This window comes from Abramis brama (assembly GCF_963993115.1).
Source record: "Abramis brama genome assembly, chromosome: 7".
Taxonomy (NCBI): Eukaryota; Metazoa; Chordata; class Actinopteri; order Cypriniformes; family Leuciscidae; genus Abramis; species Abramis brama.
This window is the reverse complement of record NC_139969.1, coordinates 16,428,349-16,452,946: the sequence shown is the minus strand read 5'-3', so window position 1 is coordinate 16,452,946 and position 24,598 is coordinate 16,428,349. Positions and strand designations below refer to the sequence as shown.

Below are 24,598 nucleotides of genomic sequence, written 5' to 3'. Positions count from 1 at the left end.
ACGTCTTAGTGTATTACCAACAGTAACCTTGGAAACGGTGGTCCCAGCTCTTTTCAGGTCATTGACCAGCTCCTCCCGTGTAGTTCTGGGCTGATTTCTCACCTTTCTTAGGATCATTGAGACCCCACGAGGTGAGATCTTGCATGGAGCCCCAGTCCGAGGGAGATTGACAGTCATGTTTAGCTTCTTCCATTTTCTAATGATTGCTCCAACAGTGGACCTTTTTTCACCAAGCTGCTTGGCAATTTCCCCGTAGCCCTTTCCAGCCTTGTGGAGGTGTACAATTTTGTCTCTAGTGTCTTTGGACAGCTCTTTGGTCTTGGCTATGTTAGTAGTTGGATTCTTACTGATTGTATGGGGTGGACAGGTGTCTTTATGCAGCTAACAACCTCAAACAGGTGCATCTAATTTAGGATAATAAATGGAGTGGAGGTGGACATTTTAAAGGCAGACTAACAGGTCTTTGAGGGTCAGAATTCTAGCTGATAGACAGGTGTTCAAATACGTATTTGTAGCTGTATCATACAAATAAATAGTTAAAAAATCATATATTGTGATTTCTGGATTTTTTTTTTTAGATTATGTCTCTCACAGTGGACATGCACCTACGATGACAATTTCAGACCCCTCCATGATTTCCAAGTGGGAGAACTTGCAAAATAGCAGGGTGTTCAAATACTTATTTTCCTCACTGTATATATATATATATATATATATATATATATATATATATATATATATATATATATATATATATATATATATACATATAAATGGGGTGCTCAAAATATATTTTTTGCCCTGCTTTGTAGTGCCATGAATCACTTTATGCGCTTTTATTGAGCTATCTGATGATGAAAAAAAAAAAGTTTTAAAGGCCTCCAAAACACATTTGGATAGCAATGCAATCACATACAAAACATTACAAAAGCAAGTGTATATCCATCTATTTCCATGTGTTTTCACTTAATAGAATGAAAGTTGAAGTTGAATATGTATTGCAGCATATTTAACATCTGGTTAAACTGCATTGCTGGCTGTTAGTAAACAAAAAACCTTTGAGAATCCAAAAAATAATGTAACATGAATGCATGTTATTTGCTATATGTGCACGCCTTACTTTACCTGTGGACAAGTGGCCCACTGATTGGATACGGCCAGTGAATTGAGACGGAATCTGATTCATGACCAATAACCACTGGTGCAAGAGGAACAGGGGTGGGCTTTCTGCCTTGGACCCAGGCTTTGTAGACCAAATCAATATAGCAGTGCATCCGAGCTACTTGATTGGGTGTAAAATGGTTTGTACAGTCATCATCTGTAAAAAAAAAAAACTTTCACATTTGACATTTTCCATTGTTTTATTCACATTAATTTGATCCTTAATTTAATCAAATCAAATTATGTTTGATCCTCATGTATACACTACTGTTCAAATGTTTGGAATCACTTAAAAAAAAAGAAGAAATTGCTCCTTTTATTCAGCAAAGATGCATTAAATTGTTTAAAAATTACAGGAAAGACATTTATGGTGTTAAAAAGATTTTTACTTCTACTTCTACTTGTCTTCAAACTTTCTATTAATCAAAAAATCCTGAAAAAAACAACAACATTTCATTAATCAGCACAACCATTTTCAACTGATGTAGTATCAGTTGAAAATGGTTGTGCTGATTAATGAATGTAAGAAATGTTTCTTGAACAGCAAATCAGAAGAACAATGTGACACTGAAGACTGGAGTAATGATGCTGAAAATTCAGCTTTTGCCATCACCAGAATAATTTACATTACAAATTATAATTAGATATAATTTTTTTATTTATTAAATTATAATAATATTTCACAATATTATTGTTTTTGACTGTATTTTTGATCAAATAAATGCAGCCCTGTTGAACTTTTTTATTTATTTTTTCGTACTGATACCAAACTTTTGAATGTGTATATACACTACAAGCATGTATAACTTAAGTTAAACACTAACATCAATATTTTTAAAGTGAAACTGGTTCTTCTTGTTGGGCAAACAGAAGCAGAAAACTGATCGGGACTACCTGTGTAACTCATGTAGTTGTTGTACGGTGTGTTTTTGTACTGGGTAAGGCCACAAGTGTCATTGACTGGATCAGGGTCGTGACAAGCTTTCGATTTTGGCGTTGGTGCTGTATCGGCACACAGATCTCCAGTCTCCATGGATGCGATGGTCTCTTGACAGGGGTCATCACATGACTCGCGTTCACTCACACCCTTAAACACATGGTACAGTCCCAAAATATGACCCATCTCATGGATCATGGTGTTGTTGTGTCCTTTGGTGCCAAAGTAGGAGGGGTTAAGAATCATTCCACCTGAAAAATGACACAAATGGACATCTCTGCAGTTGATGAAACAATATAAACTTTAACCTGAAAGAACACTGAGGTGTAGATTCTAAAGTTTAACTTTAATCTCTAAGCCAGAAGTCTGTAAGTATATCAAACGGATTTGTTCTGAAATACTGCTGCATAAAACATTATGTAATCTAACCTGTAAACAGGACCACCGCAGCTAGGATTACCAGAAAGAACAGTAGAATGTTCTAACCACTTTCAGAACATTACAATGTATTTAAGATCCCACACCTGCTGAATGGTACCACATTGGCATCTGTTTTTATATCCAAATAATGTAATATATATCTTAAAACAATGTGACATTTATAACGGCTTAAAATCCATGCAGATGTTCAGCTGTTTTAGAGCAAATATGAAATGACATTGAGAGAATAATTTGCATAATTTTTGTTATATAGCACTTATAGTGTTTATACATTTTATTAGGTTTTAAAGCAAAAAAAAAAGGAATTTGTTTACTAATTAAAAACAGAAGTTGGTTTATGTGGCCCTGAGAAAAGCTTTCTCTTCTAGATTTGTGCTCCACCACAGACAGACCATTTACAGCGAATATCCAAGATCAGAGAGAATGACCTTTTTATTTAGGAAATATCCATGTTTTATGGGAGTTCAGCCAAACGTTCAGAGCTTGGCTAGACACGTCTGACAGACACAGATCATTTACAGTTATACCACAAGATCAGCAGTTCATGCTATGGTCTGATTTCACTTAAAGCATTCAGAGCAGTAGTTTGACCTTGTTCCTCAATAGACATCAAGGTACTCTCGCAAATAAGCTCATGATTTATGTGGAATTAAACCAGGGCAGGCTGTTGCTCAAACCCATACCATAAACCCGAGCCCCCTAATTTATGAGAAACTAATCTCACATTTAACCTCCATGCAAGTCCACCGAAACATTTGTGGACAAAGATTGTCTTGCACCAAAGACAGTAAATCAAAAGCAGAGGTGGATTATGGGAATAGCAAGAATGGAGCCATATCTCTGAGTGATTAAAAGCAGCGTGGTCAGTCATTCATGAATTTATGTTACCTTTCATGTCTCAGACCACCTCTGGAATCTGTTTTATTCATCCAAGATGAATAAAAAACAAAACTAACTTTTTAAAAACTTTTTACTCAACACTCTGGTCAATCGTTTTTATGAACATTTCATAATTCTTTTTTCCTTCTTAACTTGACCTACCATGGTTATTGGGATACAGTTATTCTTGGCTCTGTTTAAAGCATGACAGGGTGATCAGGACCCCAAGGACCCCTTCCTGAAGAGGTTTATTTTGTAATTACAACAGGCTGTCTGGACTATCCTGTTTATTACATGGCTACTACCACAATAAGAAAATAATAGTGCAATTATACAATTTAGCGGTCACAAGTTTTTGACAAATAAGTATCCGGTCAAGTAATCAAGATAATCATAAAATAATTATAGAATACCAATATAACATTTGGGGGATTCAAATAAATATTTAAGGTGCTGTATATAAAATACATAAATAAAATATAAAATCAAATTAATTGTATTAATATGCGAATCACTTGTCATACACTTTACTATAAGTTTATATAACTTAACATAATGCCACATGAAATACCAACAAACAATGCTTTTACAGCATTTATTAATCTCGGTTAATGTTCTTATACATTTTTATTTTTACATTTACAATTTCTATGAGTTAAAATCACTTAATGAATTAAGAATGAAACATAATTAAAAATGAACATACTCTGAATTAATAAATGCTGTGAAAATGTTTGTTTGATACCTAATAAATTAATTAAATGTTTACAAATTAAACACTAATGTAAAGTGTTATCATATATACTTTAGAAACAGACTGTAGACAAATTTAAGCTCATTAAAACAGGTTGGTGCTAATTACTCATGCTAATGTCGGTTTAAAAGTTCACATTCTACACACAGGCCAAAATCATCTCATTAACAAAAGCTATAATCCAAAAAGCCAAGACCAAAATGTCTGATCATGGATCTTGAATCAATGGGAGGTGGGCTTACATAAGAAATTTTCCTGCTTGAGAGAAATCTCATTTTTAAAGGAGCTGGACTTCACCAAGACCATTTTAATGAGCTCTAAAACACAACAGCGACGGGTACTATAAAATCAGCTGGAAGTTAGATGGAGATGGCAACAGGGTAATACCCTTCTGTTGTTTTTGTTTGGTTGTTGTCGAGTTCCTTTTCTTCTCTCCTGGTGGACAGCCTTAATGATTAAGGGGCAATCTACAGGGAAATCTATGCGTGCTGCAAGTGTTTTCTTTTATGCTTGAGATTACGGCCCATTAATCTCGTGAAGGCAAATACAGACAACAAGGAGGAAGAGACAAGAATGTGTTTCTTTAAAGAAAAGATTTAAGGCGATCGAAAAAAAGCAAGTCATGAACAAGAAGATGTATGGCATTAGGTACAAAAAAAACACATGTGCTTTGGGGAATGTAGCAATAGGAAACAACCGAGGTCTTAACATTGTCCATGGTAGAATGAACCCAGTTGGGTATGGAGGCCAAGAGGTAGATCTGTTGTGTTAAGTCCCTGGTCTTTTATTTTGAAATATTAGTTTTTCTTTTATTTTAAAGTCTAGTCTAGTCTAGATCAGGGATTCTCAACTCTTTCCTGCAGAGTTTGGTTCCAACCTTGGTCAAAACTCACCGGCCTGTAACATTCTAGCAATCCTGAAGATGTTGATTAGTTTGTTCAGGTGTGTTGGATTAGGGTTGTGCAGGAATGATAACCCCTGGTCTAGATGTACAATCGACTACACCTAGAATGGTGTAGTCCATTATAGTTCATTCTAGTCTAGCTGAATCATGTCTATATAGTTAAGTCATGTTTTCATCATTAAATCTTCATGTTCACATGATTAGGGTTTTGGGCTTTAAAAAAAAATTAGGTTTAGGTTCTTCATTTTGTCATGTTCATGAGCTCTTGCGTTACATTTGAGTGGACATCTTACCTTGATGAGTAAGGGCTTCTTTTGCCCATGGCCAGGTGGCGACTCCAGCAAGCTCCTCGCGTGCTGAATTATTAGCAAAGAACACGTTGAGCATGTCTGAACTGCTCAGATGAAGCAGCTCCTTCAGTTCCTTTATGCTCAGATAAGCCCTGTAGCAGAGATATTGACACACAGTCAAACCACTTTGCATAGAAAATAAGTTATTTTTAAGAGAAGTGTCATAAACATGAATGAACAACATGAAAGACATTGGCCAAAGGAGAACCGGACCCCAACTGAGTCTGGCTTCTCCCAAGGTTTTTTTTTGTTTGTTTGTTTTTTCATTTTTCTCTCCTGATGTAGTTTGGGCACCTTGCCACTATCGCCTTTGGCTTGCTTATGGGGGCACTTCATATTCAGTAATATTATTGATTTGATTGCACTGGCATTATGGCGTTATAACCAAACATGATCTCAATTGAGCAAGATGATGACACAACCATTTTCTGCAGAGCTGCTCAAAAAACGAATTTTATAATTGATAATTGATACACAGTTATTGAACTCTACATTGTCTTGAACTGACTTCTGCTGAATAATGACACTGTCTTTTTTAGATCTGCTTTACAGCAGAATTAAATTATTTTTGAAACATTGATTATTATTTAAAGTTATTAAAATATCAAAGTTATTCACATTTTCTGTGAAAGATTGAGACTGTCAAATCGAGATTTAAAAGGGACTGACAATTGAACATTTTACTTAATTAATGTTTTTTAACGACACCTTTACTTATGGTACATGCCATCAGAAGTATAATCAACTGGAATTTGAAAGAGAACGAATATAAAATTTACTGTGGTACGATGTGATACACGGTACGTGTTTTTAAATTTGCCTCTTGACTTTTATTAGCAGTTTGAATAACAACATCGTTAAAAAATCACTTTATGTCACAATGATTAGAGAATATAATTATTCGAACTGGTTATGGCGCATGAAACGACTACCCTCTTTTTCATTCTACTCCCAGCTGTGATGAATCGCCATAGAGAGGCTTTGATGTGTGATGTTAACTTATTTTTACTTTGGAATATGTCACATGTCATTTTTCTCTTTTGCTTTCATAGCTGCTTAAGCCTTTGCACCTCATATCATTGGCCCGTTGGTTTGAAGAGGTCCGGTTTCTTAATGCCCTTTGGATCATTCCAAAGGGTCGAGCCTATTAGCTGAACCACCTACTGTTTCTTGGACCCGTTCCATGCGAGAATAAACCAAGCATCGTACTTCTGACATCGTTTTTTATTAAACAAGCAAAGGCAGAGCCATTGTTTTTGAGTGCTGCAGTTGCCTAAATCTCTCCTATATGGCTATTTCAGCAAAATAATTCAAATGATTTAATTATTTATATTTCACATGATTTAAAGGTGAACGATCTTTTCCAAATGTGATCTGGAAAATAAGTGCCACAAATATGTTTTGGACCATAATTTTTTGTACAGTGAATCATTGTTGATAGAAAAGTCAATCAGATGCAGAATATTGGAAATAAAACACGTTTAGCAAAAGTGAAGGTTGCACATTATGACAGGTGATTTATTCTTTTTTATTATTATTCTTAGTCACAATCACATTGCAAAAAATCATGTTCTTAATCAGTATTTTCTTTTTCTTTTTTAATCATAAACTTGTTAGATTTCTACTGAAATAAAATAGCTGCCAAAGGGGTAAGACAAATAAATGTAATTTGAAATACATTCTCTGAAAAATTGTTATGTTTTATTATTACGTTATTGGTTTTATTAGCAATTTATCTTCTCAAGAAATGTTATCCGGTTTATTCAAAGCACAAAAATACTGATTAGGAGAAGATTGAGACAAAATACTGATTAGAAGAGGATTAAGAAAAACTATTTTTTGCAGTTAAAATTCTGTGATTTATAATTTATATGCATTTCAGTGTTTTTCTAAAACCTTCCTGACTTACATTTGAATGCTTAAACTAAATATTCGACATCATGGACATCAGTGGCACTTGCAGCTGTACGGATGTACGCACTGTGCGTACCATGAGAGTAATTAATTTTTTTTTAATTGATTATTAATCTATCTGTGTACACTCATGGCATATTGAGAAGGCAAGAGAGAATGAGAATATATAAAGGTGCGTGTTTGTGTGTTGTAACGTCAAATGGGTGAAAATAAATCTGATTGGCTACTTTAGTTTTGTTTAATTGGCACTTTTTCCACACACGAAAAATGACATTACAGATAGTTAATGTTAAAAACCAGGCTCAAAATGAAAAAGCTGTTTTAGGCTCTAAAACAGCTAAACTTGATTGAAACATTTGCAAAAAGGCATACAATATTGAGTAGGGACAGAAAAAATTACAATTTTTCCAAATCTTTGAAGCTTTTTACAAATCTTTGAACCTTTCTCTGATTGTTTCGGGAAAAGATTCGAAGCATCAAGAGTGTCGAAAACAGTGGCATCTTGTGGCAAAAAATGGTTTTTATACTGTTTATATGGCAGAATCTGTAATAATGTGATAGGCTATATATAAAAATTGTTAGTAAATGGACTTGAACTTCCAAACCCGAAGAGCATGGTCTAGGTTCAAACATTCCGACACGCAAAGTGAAACATTCACATCACGTGAAAGAGGTGAGAAAGAAAGTAGAGGGGGGATAAGACATGAGCATGGGCAGAATTTCCAATTCTCTGTCCTCCCTTCCCAAAATGACAACGACTCTCGTATGTCTCTAGCCGTCTAGCTCACACTTAAGTCATTACAATGACAGATCTGAAATCATTGAACTGCAGTATGGCAGTGAGGTCAGTCAGTCCTAAAGATTGGATTTGAAAAACAAATCTACAAGAAACATAAGTAAGAAGCAACAGTAGGAGGAAATTGGTAAAGGATTATGAGAGGTTAAATAATAAAGTATATGTATAAGAGAGATGGCACAACAACTCATATCAAATATAAACTGTGTACTCACAAGGAGTCCTTCCTATCCGCCTGCGTCCTATTTACTTCCTACACTGTCTTATCAGATGTAAAGACAAAAATGCTATTAAAAAAGTACAAAAGTTTGTAACCTAGATGCATTGACTTGATGCGTTAAATTGACATTCCTCGATGAAAGATGACGAATTGCGTAGAAGAGGAAACAAAATGCACACAGAATTCACTGCAGTTATCCAAAGTCACAATAAATCAAGTTAAGTGTGTAATTTATCAACAAATAATACTGGTTTAATAAATTACCAAACATTTTAAATCAAGTCAAAACATCACTTTTGTAGTTTAAGCAACAAATCACATTTTACAGTGTGAGAGGCTAAATCAAATATTATTTCTACTGGCTTCAATAATCAGTATTTTATTTTATTTTATTTTTTCAAACAACACTCAGACTCAAGCCTCACATAAACAAATGCTTCCTCCATGCCCGGACATTAGTGGTTAACTAATAACTGTAAGCTGTGAGTGCTGACGGTATTTACCAGTCCAGCCTTTCAGTATGTTTAAGGAAGAACATATTTATATACAGATGAATCGAATCAATTACCAAAAAAAAAAAGAAAAAAAGAAAACATGTTGTCCGTTTTTCCCTAAGCTTTCGCACAGGGGAATCTAATACTAACCACAAAACCAACTGATGCCACAAAAATGCTTATTCAGGGAACAAACATAATATGACAAAAACAACAGCAAATGAAAATGTCAGCACAGTCCTCTAATCAAAGCAATCACAAGTCCATTTTTTTTTCGGTCAAAACAAACTTTTAAATGATTGAATGCTATATATTGTATATAAAAAAGTTTCTATAATGAACATAAATAAATAAATAAATGTGGGCATAGATCACATGCAGAAATATTAATATAAATATAATTTAAAATATTAAAGTATTAATATTAAATAAATAATAATTCTGAAGATATACCTTTCAAAAGTTTTTGAAACAAGTCTCTTGAACTCACCAAGGCTGCATTTATTTCATCAAAAATAGAAATCAGTAATACTGTCAAATATAATTACAATAAAGTAATTGTTTTCTATTTTGACATATTTTAAAATGTAGTTTATTCCTGTGATGGTAAAGCTGTATTTTCAGCATCATTACTCCAGTCTTTAGTGTCATGTGATCCTTCAGAAATCATTCTAATATGCGGATTTAGAGAAAAATGAATTTATCATTATCAATGTTGAAAAGTTGTGCTGCTTAATATTTTTGAGGAAACCTAAAGAACGGCATTTATTTAAAATGTATATATTTTTTTGTAACATTAGAAAAGTCTTTATTGTCACTATTAATGAATATAATTAAAATACTTGCTTTATGTAAAATACATAATTGTAATTTTATAATCATTTTATATTGTTTAATTTTACAAAACATATTTTTATAAAACATATACTTTAACACGATATATGAAATATTTTGACATTGAAAATTACTTACTTAAGATCTTGGGTTAATGTTCATTTCACCAGAGACTTGTGCCAACAAACCCCAGTCTCCCCTAATTTCTGTGCTATTAGCAGAACTAATGGAAAAGCAAAAATAATAAAAATACTGCCCCTTTCGCCTTGCCCCGTCCTCCATTTTTCATGTCCTCCAACGTGTCAGACCGCTCAAACAAAGCAAAGGTTTAAAAGCAGTTGTTTACACTTTCTGAGTGTTTCCAGAGGTTAACACTTCAGAGGAGTAGGTTTACTGTGCACAAAACTTGGATATAATAAAGTATTTTAAGGGAAAAAAAAGGGAAAAAAATCTACACACTTCACCTTATAGATGGACACAATCCTTTTGAATAACACAGAAAAAGAAAAAAAAAGAAAGAAAAAAACATTTATTGAAACAGGTAGTTTCAAAACCACCATTCCACATATCTTGCAGCAGAATGAATAAAGAAATAAATACATCATAAATCACTAAAATTGCTAAACATCTATCAAAGATAATTACTAAAGAGAAGAGATATCAGGTAGTTCAGTTCTATTGGCTTAAATGTCTGAACTAAAATGTCTTTGCTTTCTTCTCGTTCCATTTCTGGAGCTTGCCAAAAAGCATCTGGTGGTTCCCCTGTGCTGTTTTTCTCTGCTTCAACAACAAAATTGAGTAGTGACAGCCATTGGCAGGTACTCGAGCTTTACTGCCCAGCAGCAGATACCTGGGCTATAACTCACACAGCAAAGCATTAAAATCCCAGACCTCGACATAAAAAGCACGCTATACAATTGCCATCAAAATGTCATCCCTGCATTAATTCTCTGCAAACTCTGGACTGCTGCCTTAATGATACGCGCTTCCAGCATAGTAAGGAAAGACCTATCTAAGGGCTTAGTCTATGAGTCCAAGGCTAATACGGTCCCATTGGCTATCAGCATTTCTACTTGTTGACACATCATATTGTCACAGTGTTGGTTTATGTTCCCTGGTGTCCACTAGAGGTCCTCTTCCCCCACGGTGTCATTCACATTAGGAACTGCATTCCCCACAATCCTTGTCTGCACTCATCACTGTTCATTGCACCCAGCTGTTCCCCATCATGATTGTTAGTTTCTGTGTATAAATACCCTGCCTGTTTAGTGTTTGTTACGGAGTCCTTGTTGTTATTGTCACACCACTTCTGAGGTCTGTTTTTGCATGTTCTTGTTTGTTTATTGTTTTTGGATTGCCTTTGGATTTTGACCCTTGCCTGGACTGGTTTTATGATTATGGATTTCCCCAATAAATATAGTGCGCTTGGATCTTCCCTGTCTCCTTGAGTGTGGATCGTGACATATATTTAGAGGAAAATAAGTCCAGTGAATGAACCTTTGCTTTTTGAATATGGAGTGCCAAGGACAGCATGCTACTCCAGGTCACCACCATTGCAAAATGTTGGCCTAGATAGTATTAAGGAGGTCTTAAATTCCCTGAAGATATATCTTTTAGCATTCCTATTCATCTCAATGGCAGTTGCTCGACTGGCACAGGAACGAAGGAAAATTACATCATGCTAATGTCCCAAGCCCTTCACTAGAGACTATCCTGATCTGTGAGAAAGGAAAAACTATCTATTTCACACTTGTAAGAGCCTTTCAAAACAAAACTGTGAAATGGTTAAACAATGAAATATTAGCGATAAATCAATACAGTTCAAAAGTTTGGGGTTGGTAAGATTTTTTTCTATATACAGTATATTTAAAAAAAAAAAATCTTATGCCCACCAAGGTTGCATTTATTTAATCAAAAATACAGCGAAAATAGTAATATTGTGAAATATTAATACAATTTGAAATGCTATTTATTCCTGTAATGGCCAATTTGAAGACTGGAATAATCAACCATTACTCCAGTCTTGTCTTTGCTGAATAAATGTATTAATTTCTTTAAAAAAATAAAAATAAAATAAAAACCTTACTGCCTCCAAACTTGTAAATGGTATGTTGCTTATTGTTAGAATATGGAAGCTTGTTTCCGCCACAAAATAAAACATTTAACATTTGTGAAAAATAAAATCTTGCAATTGCGAGTTTATATCTTGCAGTTCTGACTTTATATCTCCCAATTGCGTGTTATAAAGTCATAATTGCAAGATATAAACATGCAATTCTGAGTTATAAAGTCAGAATTGCAAGTTTATATTTTACAATTCTGACTTCATAGCACGCAATTGCGATTTTATATCACACAATTCTGAAAAAGTCAGAATTGCAAGATAAAAAGTCGCAATTACCTTTTTTATTTTTTATTCTGTGGCGGAAACAAGCTTTCATGTTATAATAATAATAACTTATTATAATATTATTTAGTCAGAATACTCAACTACTTTTGAATGATTGAAAGATAGATGCTTTTTTGCCTGCAGAGTGTGTAGTTGCATCATCTACCACCATCTAACAGGCCATGCTAACCAGTTAAGCCTTTTAGAAACAGCGTTGAGATGGCGTTCAACTGATTTATGATCCACCAACCAAAAAAAAATCTTTGCCTGTGGATTTTGGCTATAAACTTGAGGTCCTCTTTAAAAGTGTCCCAGGGCAAATCTACCAAATAAGTGTATCTCAGACCACCATCCAATGGTATCATTGGGACCCCATTTATCTCTATAGGAACCCTTCAGGTACAGAAAGGCATACCTTGAAGAAAGCTTGTTCTCAAGCAACCATAAAATGACAACAGCTGGAGGCTGAGACACTAGGTCTTTATGCACGCTGAGCCTGGAACAACACTTCCCAGACTGCATATGAAATTTTGATGTATAGCAGCTTTATCCTGCTACAAGATTCAGACTGAATATGATTAAACATTTATGTGAACATTTATATATACAATACAATAAGTGCAGTCTGCACTTATTAAAGGTAGGAAGTTAAAATGATGGATTTTTTACCATATATCTTACATTATATATGATATCCAATTGAATAATCTAATCTCCTAAATGGTGCGCTCAAAATCTTAATTTTAAGTATTAAAAAGTTTAAAACACGTATAAAAAATTATTTTCTATGCTTGCATAGAATAGATAGAAGATCTTAATAGATCACATTTTTAGGATTACGCTATAGTGCGACTTTGTGAACATCTACTTTTATATCTGTAGCATTATAAAAATGAAAGACTCTATGACAAGCCATCAAACAGTCTGTACGGGAGCAAAACTGTCCTGCCTTTCACAGTGAATAGAGCCGAGACCTCTGGTTTTGTTGTTTAGCCACATTAAGCGTATACTTTGGCTCAGTTCTACATCCAAGTTTTGCATGCTTTTTAAAGCTATTCCAGAAGGCCGATTTGTATGCTTTGCATGTTGAGTAATACAAAATGCTCTGACAATCCTGAAAAAAGTGAACACTATTTCACAATAAGACACTTTGGTTTCCCTTTTCCTGATGCTGCTATGAGAACATTTAACAAGCACATAACTTGTTTTCAATTTCTTGAACTAAAAAAACATTTTGTCTTGGCCTTTAAGGCGTTGAACTTAAATTCAAGCAGTTTGGCAGGAATATAAAGTAAGGATATATAAATGTACATAGTTGATGTAATGATATGGTATCAGTCAGTTAAATATCATCCTGAGGGTTTTACGCTAGAAAGATTTTGCAATCCTCGAATTAGGACCAAAACATGAACCCTCTTGCACATACAACTAAAATTATTCCTGGTTTCAAGTTAGTTGCCAAAGTGGAACCATACTGAAGCACAAGCTTACCTCTGAGGAGACTCTGGATCAAAGCAGGTCTTTGCGACATCTGTGACCTCAGGGTCACAGCAATCACCATCATCGTAATCATAGTAAATACTGTTGCACTCTGGGTTGCAGACTCCATCTCTCCGCTTCCAGTTGTAGCAAGGCCCCATGCGCAAGCAGTCACCCCCATCGTGGCCCGTGAGAGGATGGTCGCACTCGGGATCACATTGGCGGTTCCCCACATTTGCAATGTGGCAGTTGCTGAGGACGAAGCGCCGTTGGAGTGAAGAGTTGTAGACGCTGTGAATGCTGAGTTCCAGTGTGATATTATAAGGACGGAAGGCGTCTTCCAAGGCTTGGTGTTGTAGCTGGATCTGCTGCAGAGAGACTGTTGGGTCAGCGCCGTCATCCTTACAGATATTCACAATGCGGTAACGTAGGCGCTTCGCAGCGTGCAGCTGCCAATGCTGGTTATAACTGAGGGCGACGTCGGCATTGTCACACACAGTCACGCCGCATGGAGGCGGCAGAAATGGAGACACAAGCTGTCTTTCTGGGATGGGAAGAGCCACGATGACTGGGTTGTGACGGTCTTTGTAGGGCGCCCACTGATTCTCGACCTCTGAGAAATCTGCCCACTGGGACAGGAGGGGAGATTGTCTCTCTGCATGGGGTTGGTGACCTTTAAGTGCTTGGTGAGTGCGCGCATAACCCCATAGTGTGACACCTCCCAAATGCCCGCGGAAACTGTGCTTATGATCAGACTGGTCCCCGCCGAGCAGAAACAACCGACAGGCCTTGATGTAGGGGCTGTACAGGTCACCTGACTGTTCGCTGCTCTCGCTGACCTTGGAGTTGTCTACGTACAGCGCCATCTTGTGGCCGTCATAACTGACCACCACGTGAGTCCAGCTGTTGGGCTGGTAGCGCTGGTGTCCGATAATAGTGGTGGATTTGAGCGCGCGATCCGTGCGAAGGGAGAAGAAAAACCTGCCATCTTTTCTTCCTGTAGGATCTGCCGCTCGAATACCGACAGACCAGCCTTTTTCGCTCAAGGGATACGAGCAGTTGTCAAACACGCCTAGAAGAAAAAAAAAGTCAATGAACAGAAATGTAGCTTCATCAAGCACAGAGTAATTGTCATTTAATTATCTGAAGAGTTTAAGAGTTTAAGTCATTTCCATTCAACAAATCCACTGATATTCCCAGCTGTCTTTCGTAAGGAGCAGTCACATCTGGCAGACAGATGTTACCGTCGAAGGACAGAGAGAGGTCAGGGAACCCCTTCACCCTCCCAGCAACACACGCATATGCGAGCACATACACACTCGGGTGTATTATTCCCTGCAAACAGGGGAACGAGAGATGGGCAGCTTTAAACAAAATATCTTGAGGGACGTGGACCACACTGAAATTTAATTCATTGGAAGAGCCTGCTGATGTGTGTGCGGAGCTCCCGCCTGTGACAACATCTGCTAATTTCTGTGTGTATCAGCCAGCCCTGACGTTGTGAATTTGAAGACAAACCTTTCCAGAGTACTATCCACTTGGATGGCGTACTATACACTTTCAAAGCCCAGGTTCTTATCTTCCTGTTTTTATAGTGTCCGTCTCCCACCTCAGACTGGCCCGGAGTGCTGAGTTTGGCTTGGGACAAAGTGTGCTAAAGAAATACTTTTTTTTGTAACCTTGTATGAGTGATGGCTTCAATATGATAAGTGTTTATGAGAGACAGAGAAAAAGCGAATGTTTTTGAATATTATCACTTATTAGCGAAAGAAAAGTTAGCGCTAAAACGACCACTTCCAGTAAAGCCTTTGAACGCTCATTTGGCAGAGTGAGTGATTTTTTTTAAAACTGGCTTTATAACAATAGATTTGTCCACTGATTGTTAAAAGAAAGCTATTGACCTCAGAAGGAGCTAGAGTGAATGTTCACATAATTTTAGTGATGACGAATATGTCAAAGTGAAATAATGCAATCTTAACAATAGCAAGATGGTACTGTAGAAACCCTCATTTATTTAAGAGGTTTGTGAGATTTGACGTCATTGGGGAATACTGATTTTATCCAAGTGGTGGATAATTTTAAAATGGAATATCTAATGCTCTCTTTGAGGTCTGATAGATGACTCATCAGTGTTAGAAACAGATGAATAATATTTGCACCCCTTTTTGTCTAAAAGCATGTATTTTGGCATCCATGGTAGAGGAAAAGCCTTGTGCAGGTTACAACCACAGAACTCTGGGCTTTGTTCTTCTTACTGGGAACTAGTCTCAGAAGCACTTCCAGATATAATCATTTCCACATTGACCCTCCTCAGCAGCCATAAGAAAATGCCCATTTACCTGATTATGAAAGCTCCTTTGAGGGATCCGGCACCTTCTGTGATGTTACACACCTTTTTTTTTCCTTTTTTTCTGTTTTTTTGTAATCATAATATGTGCATCGAACGTCAACTCAGTTGCCTGTCAAAACCATATATCATATTAAGGAACAGTTAAGGAAAACCTGGAACGCTGCCCTAAGCCCTATAACAAGGAGAAGGCACAATAAGGTCCTCTAAAGAAATTAAATAATAATAATTTCATGAATTTTAGTGATGGGTTTGCAATAACAAAAAAAATATATAAATAAAAAATAAAAAAAATTTAAGGGTAGGTTTAGGGTAGGGGTAGGTATGGATGTTAATAAAGCCTCAAACCACATGAATATGATGCTGGTAGCACAATCTGATAGGTAGCTTTTTTTTTTTTTTTTTTGCTGTCAAATTGTGCTACCTACTGTTTTAATGGGAGGTGGCAAAATCTGACAAGGTAGGATAAACCGACAGAACACCATTATTAGAGAGAGAGAGAGAGAGAGAGAGAGAGAGAGAGATTAAGTATGTGTGAATTACCTGCGTCTCTCAACAGAGTTCAGCAGCAGCGTCTTAACTAATAGCAAAACTGTAAATTTATCTGCTTCAAGAACAGCGCAGTTATAACCTTGCTAGTGAGAAATGTCATGTAGCTTTAAGTTGCTAAACTATTTTACAGATAAAATCGACAGATCAGAGCTGACAATACGTTTCTGTGCGAGTGTGTGTCCATACTGTATACGTGTGCGTTTGAGTGGGAGAGAAAGCGGGAGAAAGAGAGTATGTGCTATCCGTACATAATAAATTTTAATTTTTTGGCAAAAAAACATGGAAATAATTTGTTGTTTTTATCCTATTGTTCACTATATTTATTTATCAGTGTCGTTGTGGGTTTTGATTCTTTTGCTGTTGTAGGCTGTAAGGACCTTTGAAATAACCAAAATAATTTGGCGAAGTGATATGGACATGTAATGCGGTCAAGACCTGCCTGGAACAACTTTAGCTGTGCGTTTTCCTGAAAATAACTGCACACCTTATGTTCATCAACCAATCAGATTCAAGCATTCAGCAGTCCCGTAGTCCCGTAAAAATAAATGATATACTTAAATTACAAAGCAATCAGGCAATCTTACAAAAACAGGCAATCAGCTTTGCATATGAAAAACCACCTACTTTCTGCAGCAAATGAAATGTTTTAAATATATCAAACTATTGAGCTGGATGGAAGGTAGCTGTCAATGTGAGCATGGTGTCCAGAACATGCTGCTTATGAATAAAATCTTGGAAACGCAATGTGTCATATGCACTAAACAAGATTAAATACAGCAGGCAGGACACACTGAGCAGGTGGTGGCCATTTGTCCCTCTTACACTCCGCCCCAGCACTACTCATCGTTTGCACCTCATTTCCCCATTCTCCTTTCATCTGCTTGTCAGCTGATATCCTCAAACAAAGGCCTCTTAAATGAAAAAACAATGTGTCAAAACTGTGACACAACACAGATTCTACCGCACACCATTTGGTGCACTTGATGAAATGAGGGGAGTTCAAGGAATGAATCTGACTTCCCATAATCAATTTGGTCTGCATGGCTGTATGCCTTACAGCAGAATTTATTCTGATTAGACAGTTGCTAATTGTGAATTATGTATCCTTCAAGTAACTACTAACTACTGCTTTAAGTAATAGCCTGACAATTCCAATTCCTACAAAAACAATTTTGAGAACCAAAAAAAAGAGTGATTTGAGAATATGAGAATGATGTATGAATGAACACCCACCTGCGATGATGGCAGGATTATTCTGGCCCCCTTCCGGCTTGACCCACAGCTCTAAAGTGAAGCTGGAACGAGGAAGTTCTATGCCAAATGCAGGGTTCACCTTTAGTTGCTCCGCCTGACCTCTGAAATACACAGCTGTCATCCACTTTGCAGGCACATCTCGTACATCGGCCCTCCATAGCTTCCCAGCAGTGCTCTGCAGCCCTTCTTGCTCCCCAGAGTACTCATCACTATCTTTAGAGTAGTCGATATGGTGAATATTGGTGTCCTGCGTATCATTTGGGGCATCTTCTTCTTTGTTGAACTCTGGAAGGCTCCGTGCAACCCTACTTGGTGAGGACAAGCTGTCTATCAAATCACCACCCTGTTCTGCCTGTAAAGGGTGTCCTTTTGATATGGATTTAAAGGGTTTGTGTGACTTAGTAGACCGAGGCGCAGTGGCCCCCCGTGATTGTTTGCCTTCTTTCTTCAATATGAAAGTCTCTTCTTGTAGATCATAATATTTTCCCGTCTCATTACTATCCCAGTTAGTTAATTCAACCGCATTTGTGTCACTAGAGCTGCACTCACCTGAACACGACCTCGCCGTTTGAGTTTTCCCTAAGTGCAAGTCTATCAGGCGAGCGTACTTTCCGATCACGCCCACTAGGGGGAACTGTTGCGCAGTGGAGCGCGGCGGCCGCTTGCGGCTGAGAGAACCGCACTGCTCTCCAGCCAGCGCTCGGTCCGCTCTCTGTGCCAGTGTCCGCTTATACTTCTGGATATGATCTGACTGAGCGCTGTTCAGCAGCCATGTGTAAAATACTGCGAGAAGAATAGCCAGTAGTCTAAAAAACGTCATTTTATTGAGGAGATAGTGCAGCTTTCAAAGCATGGACATCTGTTTGATTGTTTTGAATTGCACTTGGGAAGGGAGATAGCCTAATATTTAAATCGCTTTAATTGTTTTGGGTGCCTTTTTTCTCATCAACGATAGCATGTACTGTGTTTAAGTTAAGATAGGTGTGTTAATGAAAGTTTTTTTATTGTTTGAAAAGAAATGATAACAAGGGAAGTCTAAATTGTCAGTGCATTAAGGTAGATAGTCTGTTCCTCTGTCTGCAACTGGATGTCGCTAATAACGAGTACCCTAACTGACACCAAACTGTCTACTTTAAGTCTTTTCTCCCTCCCTTTTTAGTGCTTATCTCCAAACAAATAACATCTCGTGTCTAATGGATCTCCTCAAACCTGTCTCTGTAGCGCGCTCTGACAGCGCAAAGGTCTAGTTGTCATTCACTTGTAGTTCATTTACGCGCGCAATAATGTATCCTCATTGTGGTCGAATTAAAGCGTTAAAATCGCATTTGATTGCAGACTTACATAGCTTGCTGTCTGTACAGTGTAAGGTTGTTTGAAGAGATGTCACGCTGGAAAAAGGTTATGTGAGGTTGCCACCTTTCACCGGTGCGCAATTGGTCGCGTCCAAATGCTCGCGGTCACACTTCTTCCCCCGAATAAACCGCCAAAATGTTCAAATAAAAATAAAAAGTCGATGTTTATCTAACAGAGGAGTGTTTCAGATATCAGGGAGCTGTAAAAGTCAGCTTAAAAATGTATTTATTTTTCTCACAAATATGGATCAAAATCCAATAATGTGAAGGTACTGAAAGGAGATTTGTCTTTTTGTCATGCTGTTCCAAGTGAAAACGGCTCTTTGGATCACCTTGAGATGGTGCGCAGACTCCTCTTGCGCTCCGTGTGTGTTTATATTCCCAGGCTGAGTCCCGCTGCATGCGCTCTCCACATCTCCACATCAGATCAAACTAACGCGCTAAACGTTTTATCTGTTTCCTGCAGCCTGACATCACAAACCCAGCCCCTTACCCAACCATTAGGAAAGAAAACTTCACCCAGGTCCAACCCAGCCCCGCATGCATGCTACTCTCACTTTCTCCCCCAGAGCCATTGACATCTAGCTGCTACACCTACTTCTGTACAGTAATGCAAGAGACAGCACATCTGCCTGGCATGTGAAGCACGGCTGAAACGCCGCACATGTAGGAAATAGGAAAAGACAAGTGAGGGATGTGTAAACACTGAAAAACAGGGATGGACCTCTCACCAATTTCAGAACACTCTCTTATGGAGAAGTTAACAGGAAAGGCTAAAAGATGCTGAGGGGAAAAAAAGCAAATAGTCAGGTGGATATGAGTTATGCTCTCTCTCTCTCTCTCTCTCTCTCTCTCTCTCTCTCTCTCTCTCAAAAAATAAATAAATTGAATTTATTGATTATATATTATATTTTACATATTATATTATATTTTATTGAAATAAAATTGATTTATTTTGAAATACACTTGGGCAAAAAAGGGCCAAGTTTTAATTGTCTCAACTGCAAATTACTGATCTGGAAATTAGCAATATCTACTTACTTACTGCGAAGTTGTGTGTAGGGAGATGAATCATAATGAAACACAAGTTTCAGTGATGCTCCGGGGTCTTCGAGAATCTGGTGATAAATATAATAACAAATGCATCTCTACCACAGTGAAGCATGGAGGAAGAGCTACGATTCTGTTTGGGGAGCCTTTTAATATTGGGGAGCTACTTCACTGTGAAAATACATTTATGCTTTGGAGTACAGGAGAATATTGAACTAAATTAAACTCAAACGATCTGGGAGACTTTTTTCAACTACTCATGAACTGTTTGAAGCCATTAACATTGAGTGGAACACTGACTCTTCCTACTGTTAAAAAGCTGTCTCAAGTTGAGGAAGGCTATTCCATGCTACGTTACTTTATACAGTATTTGTGCAATTCTTTCTAATTTCCTGACCAGTGATTTGTGATTAAAACTGTTAAGACCATTAAAAGACCACTAAATATTTTTCCATTTTTGGCTTGCCCCCCTTTTCTTTTTTTTCTTTTTTTTTTTTGCCCAGGAGTGTAAATTAATATTATTGCTGCTGATCCTGTTTCTATCTGCATCTTAAAAAAAATCAGAATTTCATGCCTTAAATATCAAATGTAAAACTGAAAAAAAGGGGAAAAAAAGAAAAATAATATATATATATATATATATATATATATATATATACCCTAACCCTAACCCTAAGGGAAAAAAAAACTTTAAACATACAAATACTAAGGACAGTTGCCAAATTTTGCAATTTGTATTTTTTGTATAAAAATAAAATAGCTATAAGATTAATTTTGATACTAAAATTGTAATTAATAATGATTTTGTTGTAGATTACACTTTTAATATAATATGCAAGGAATGACCTTTGTTAATTAATTATTTTTTAGAGAGTTTCTTAACTTATTTTATCAATAATTTTTGCATCATATATTAAAATCTCCTTTCATTAAACATGAATAAACAAGTTAACCAGTGATTAGCTGTTGATAAGTACAATTTTCCTGTGTATATAAAACATTAATATTAGGAAGGAATTCTCCCTTTTACACAAATCACATGAAGGCCCCTGAACACAATGAATTGTGTAGTTACTTCAGTCATTGAGCTATGCTCATATGAGGACATGCAGAAAGCCATAGTGGTTCCCCGTTATCGTTATAACAACTTCTTTATCTTGACTTTATCTCGTCATGCGTGAAAAATCTTGACCGAAAGACCCATAAATTATGAATGATTTAAATTATATTTTTTGATCATGTTTGTGAATAAACTGCACATTGCAATTTAATGTACCAATTCTTTTCTGAGCATTTCAAAGGCAGTTCTACAGTTTGTGTAACGTCCTATTTCCTCCCATCTAAATAATCTAAAATGATAGAGAAAAGCTTATATAGCCATCTCGTTCTTTTCAGAACCATTGTATAAGCACTTTGATCTTACATTAATGCTAGTGTGCCATATTTCCTTCCAAAAATATCCAGGAATTCACACTTTCAACTGAGAGTTCAAACATGTCAATGTTCACCTGCCACATTTTAAATATGTGGTCAGAGTGTCTTTACTGTTTTGTACAGTGAATAATAGCCCTGAATGGCATTCAGCACTGCAGGTGCACATACTGTATGGAGTGATGTGACTTGCAAATGAGTAGATTTGTGACCGCACAACAACTCAGCAACCACGTACAACATCTCATCGCAATGGTCAAAAAGTTAGACATGCCGCTGTTTAATTTCCGAAACATATCAGTTTTTGTCAGGCTCAATTTGCAAACGGCCCCGACTTGGGGTAACTGGCAGTTACGACAGGGGCCCCTTCAGGGGTAGAAAGGGCCCTAACAGTGGGAGGTAAGAATTCCGCAACCAGCCCAAAGATCTGCCTTCAAAACATTCAGCTTTTTTTGTATCAAAGTGCTTTGAGACACAGCTGCAACTGTGTAAAAAAAAAGAAGAAAAAAAAGTGAATGGTCGCTCCCAGGCCTCACCCCCCACTGCAAAGGACCTCTAAGAGATTATCCTTCATTTGAGGCTGCCCTACCCCAATCCAATTCTAAATGACCAGAAACGCAATGGGAAAATCCAACCTGATGTGCTGGACAAATAACAAGGAGCCTAGCAAAGTCCAAAGGAAACCCCCATTCACTTATCAGCAGAGGTAGAACATCCAAAGTAAATCTGTTGCAGATATTTAATACATTTTCAACCAGTGACAAAACTGTTATTCTGTCACTTAGGAGACACAACTAGCTTCTGCAGGGAGCAAATAATTCCACCGAATAGATATTTGAAAAGATACAGTGAGGGAAGCAGGTGTGCACTGTGTGAACTATAACGTCATTTCCTAGTTAGTCATGGCTGGCTTGGCTTTAAGACTGGATTATTCTGAGCGAGCATCTGACGGCATGTTCTTTTTTCTTTATTTCCCTTCCTTATGTTCTAGATATACATCAAAAACATGTCTCAGTGGATTTGACTGCTTTGCAGAGGGAGTTATTGTTGTTCATCTTCAACAAGCCAGGCCTCTATGATGATTTCCAACCACTTTTTTTGATGCTGTGAAAATAAATAGAAAGAACATAAGGCTAAAAAAAAAAAAAAAAGTTTACCTTAATATTTAAAGTTTTGTGTGTTTCAACAAATATGTTTTGAGGTGACTCTTTAAATAAAGTGTTATTGTCTCATAGTACTGCCTTTAGTATCGCCTCATAAAAGCACTTTGATGGCATAATATAGGTAAGTGAATCATATCTGTTTTATATGCTTGTATCCATATGACAGGAGGCGGACAGCTGGGAATTGTTACTCATTTTCCTGCGTTGCCCATTAATATCGAAGGCAGACATCTGATCCAATCAAAGTGCCTAATGTTTTAACAGATTTAATTTTGTTATTGTTTTTAGGATCACTGGATCTTCACTCCAAGCAAATAATCGGTGTGTTTCAAAAATTAAATGATACACTTTTAACTACAGTAAGAAAGACACTCATATAACAAGTCTTAAAATCAACCCAGGCTATCCTTTTAGCCAGAGACTAACAACATAATTCAGAATTATTTTCCTTTATAAGAACAAATACATGAATTCAACATGATATTAGCAACCTAACGTTTTTGTGTGTGTGTGTGTGTGTGGTGCAATTTACCACTTTCCTTCCAAAAGACATTGTACTCAACAGTGGCAGATCAGTCAATTATCTCCAATATATCTGAAGTATATTACTATCAGTTAAAATGGGTTTATTTCTCCCTTAAGAGCCATAACAGAAGCACTAGAGATATATAAATGTTTGAAATGGCAACCACAGTTAGCCCATTTGTAACTGAGACACAGCGCTGGCCAATGTGAGCAGACACAACTCATCCAGACATTTTGCCCGATCCCCTCCCATGATGGCTTATCCATTTGGAAAATTATAGTTGGCTTTTAAACGCTTCTGTTAACTGTGTTAACAATGCCAGCTATTAGAGCTTAATTTCCAATGAGATATAAGTATAGAACATCTGAATCAACAAAAGTAAGTGTTGGAGGGCTTTGAAGTGTGTTCCATTGTGGAGGTCATGTGAGAGCAGTGCTGTAATTAACTTATTGCATGTATCTGTGCTGCCAAAAGATCATATAATAGTGGAGTACAATGAAAATAGTATCAGCAAAGCTCATCTTTGATATGGTTCCCTGTTACATATTATACATAATCAAGGGCGTAGATTTGGTTTGAACATTGGGGGGGTTGAAGTTTGGGTATGCCTCCTGATATTGTGATCATGGTATAAATATTGGGGGGGTTGTAATGCATAGATTTAAATATTGGGGGGGTTATCTCCCCCCCCATCCCCCCCACAAATTACGCCCCTGTACATAATACATATTACAAGATTATTTTTACGTGTCCTTCAGTCAAATGAATGTGTTCTGCAAGCTATCCAGTAAACCTGATATAAACAGTTTATACCGTTAATAAAGTCTGTAAAAACAGGGCACAATTTACAATATAAATATGTAGGAATTTCCCATATTATTCATTTTTATTTATTTATTTTACAGGTGGTTAGTTTTACCTGTATTTTGAATACTACATTTTGAGTATTACAGACTACATTGTGTTTATAGGGTTAACAAAAATGTTCATGAAATTACTGGATAATGTCCTACCAGTATATTTTCCGTTTTTATTTTTGACAGTGTACAATATCTTGGGCAGTGAAAATCCGTTATGAATAACAATTTAACAAAAAATCAAAAAATTTACATACATTTAAATATATAAAAAATATACTACTTAGAATAACAATAATTTAAAACAATTGAATGTTTTATATACCCAAACCCCACAAGTTAGAATTATTAAATGGGTAAGCATTTAAATCCAATTATGTGGTAAGTGTCAAACTGATTTTAATTTGTGTAACTGAGCACTGGAAAATAATATTTGACAGTCAAATATATGCACAGTTAGGCTATATGTGAGTGTCCTTGTTTGAATCTGTAATGTTTCTAAAGATACAATAAT

General features: G+C 36.6%; 1 protein-coding gene across 2 annotated transcripts in view; it reads right to left on the bottom strand.

The window, feature by feature from the left end:
- The window catches only part of pappa2 (pappalysin 2), a 58,656-nt gene extending 39,175 nt beyond the window's left edge, over positions 1–19,481 (bottom strand). The window contains exons 1-5 of one of the 2 annotated variants that reach the window (XM_084120753.1): positions 17,685–19,481; positions 13,565–14,624; positions 5,370–5,518; positions 2,056–2,349; positions 1,126–1,318 (exon numbers count right to left, since the gene is read on the bottom strand). In XM_084120753.1, coding sequence (XP_083976879.1) covers positions 1,126–1,318; positions 2,056–2,349; positions 5,370–5,518; positions 13,565–14,624; positions 17,685–18,525 — 2,537 coding nt within the window. In that variant the 5' untranslated portion in view covers positions 18,526–19,481. The remainder of the gene's footprint in view (positions 1–1,125; positions 1,319–2,055; positions 2,350–5,369; positions 5,519–13,564; positions 14,625–17,684) is intronic. The other variant, XM_084120754.1, reaches the window with a different exon arrangement.
- Between the last annotated feature and the right edge of the window lie 5,117 nt (positions 19,482–24,598).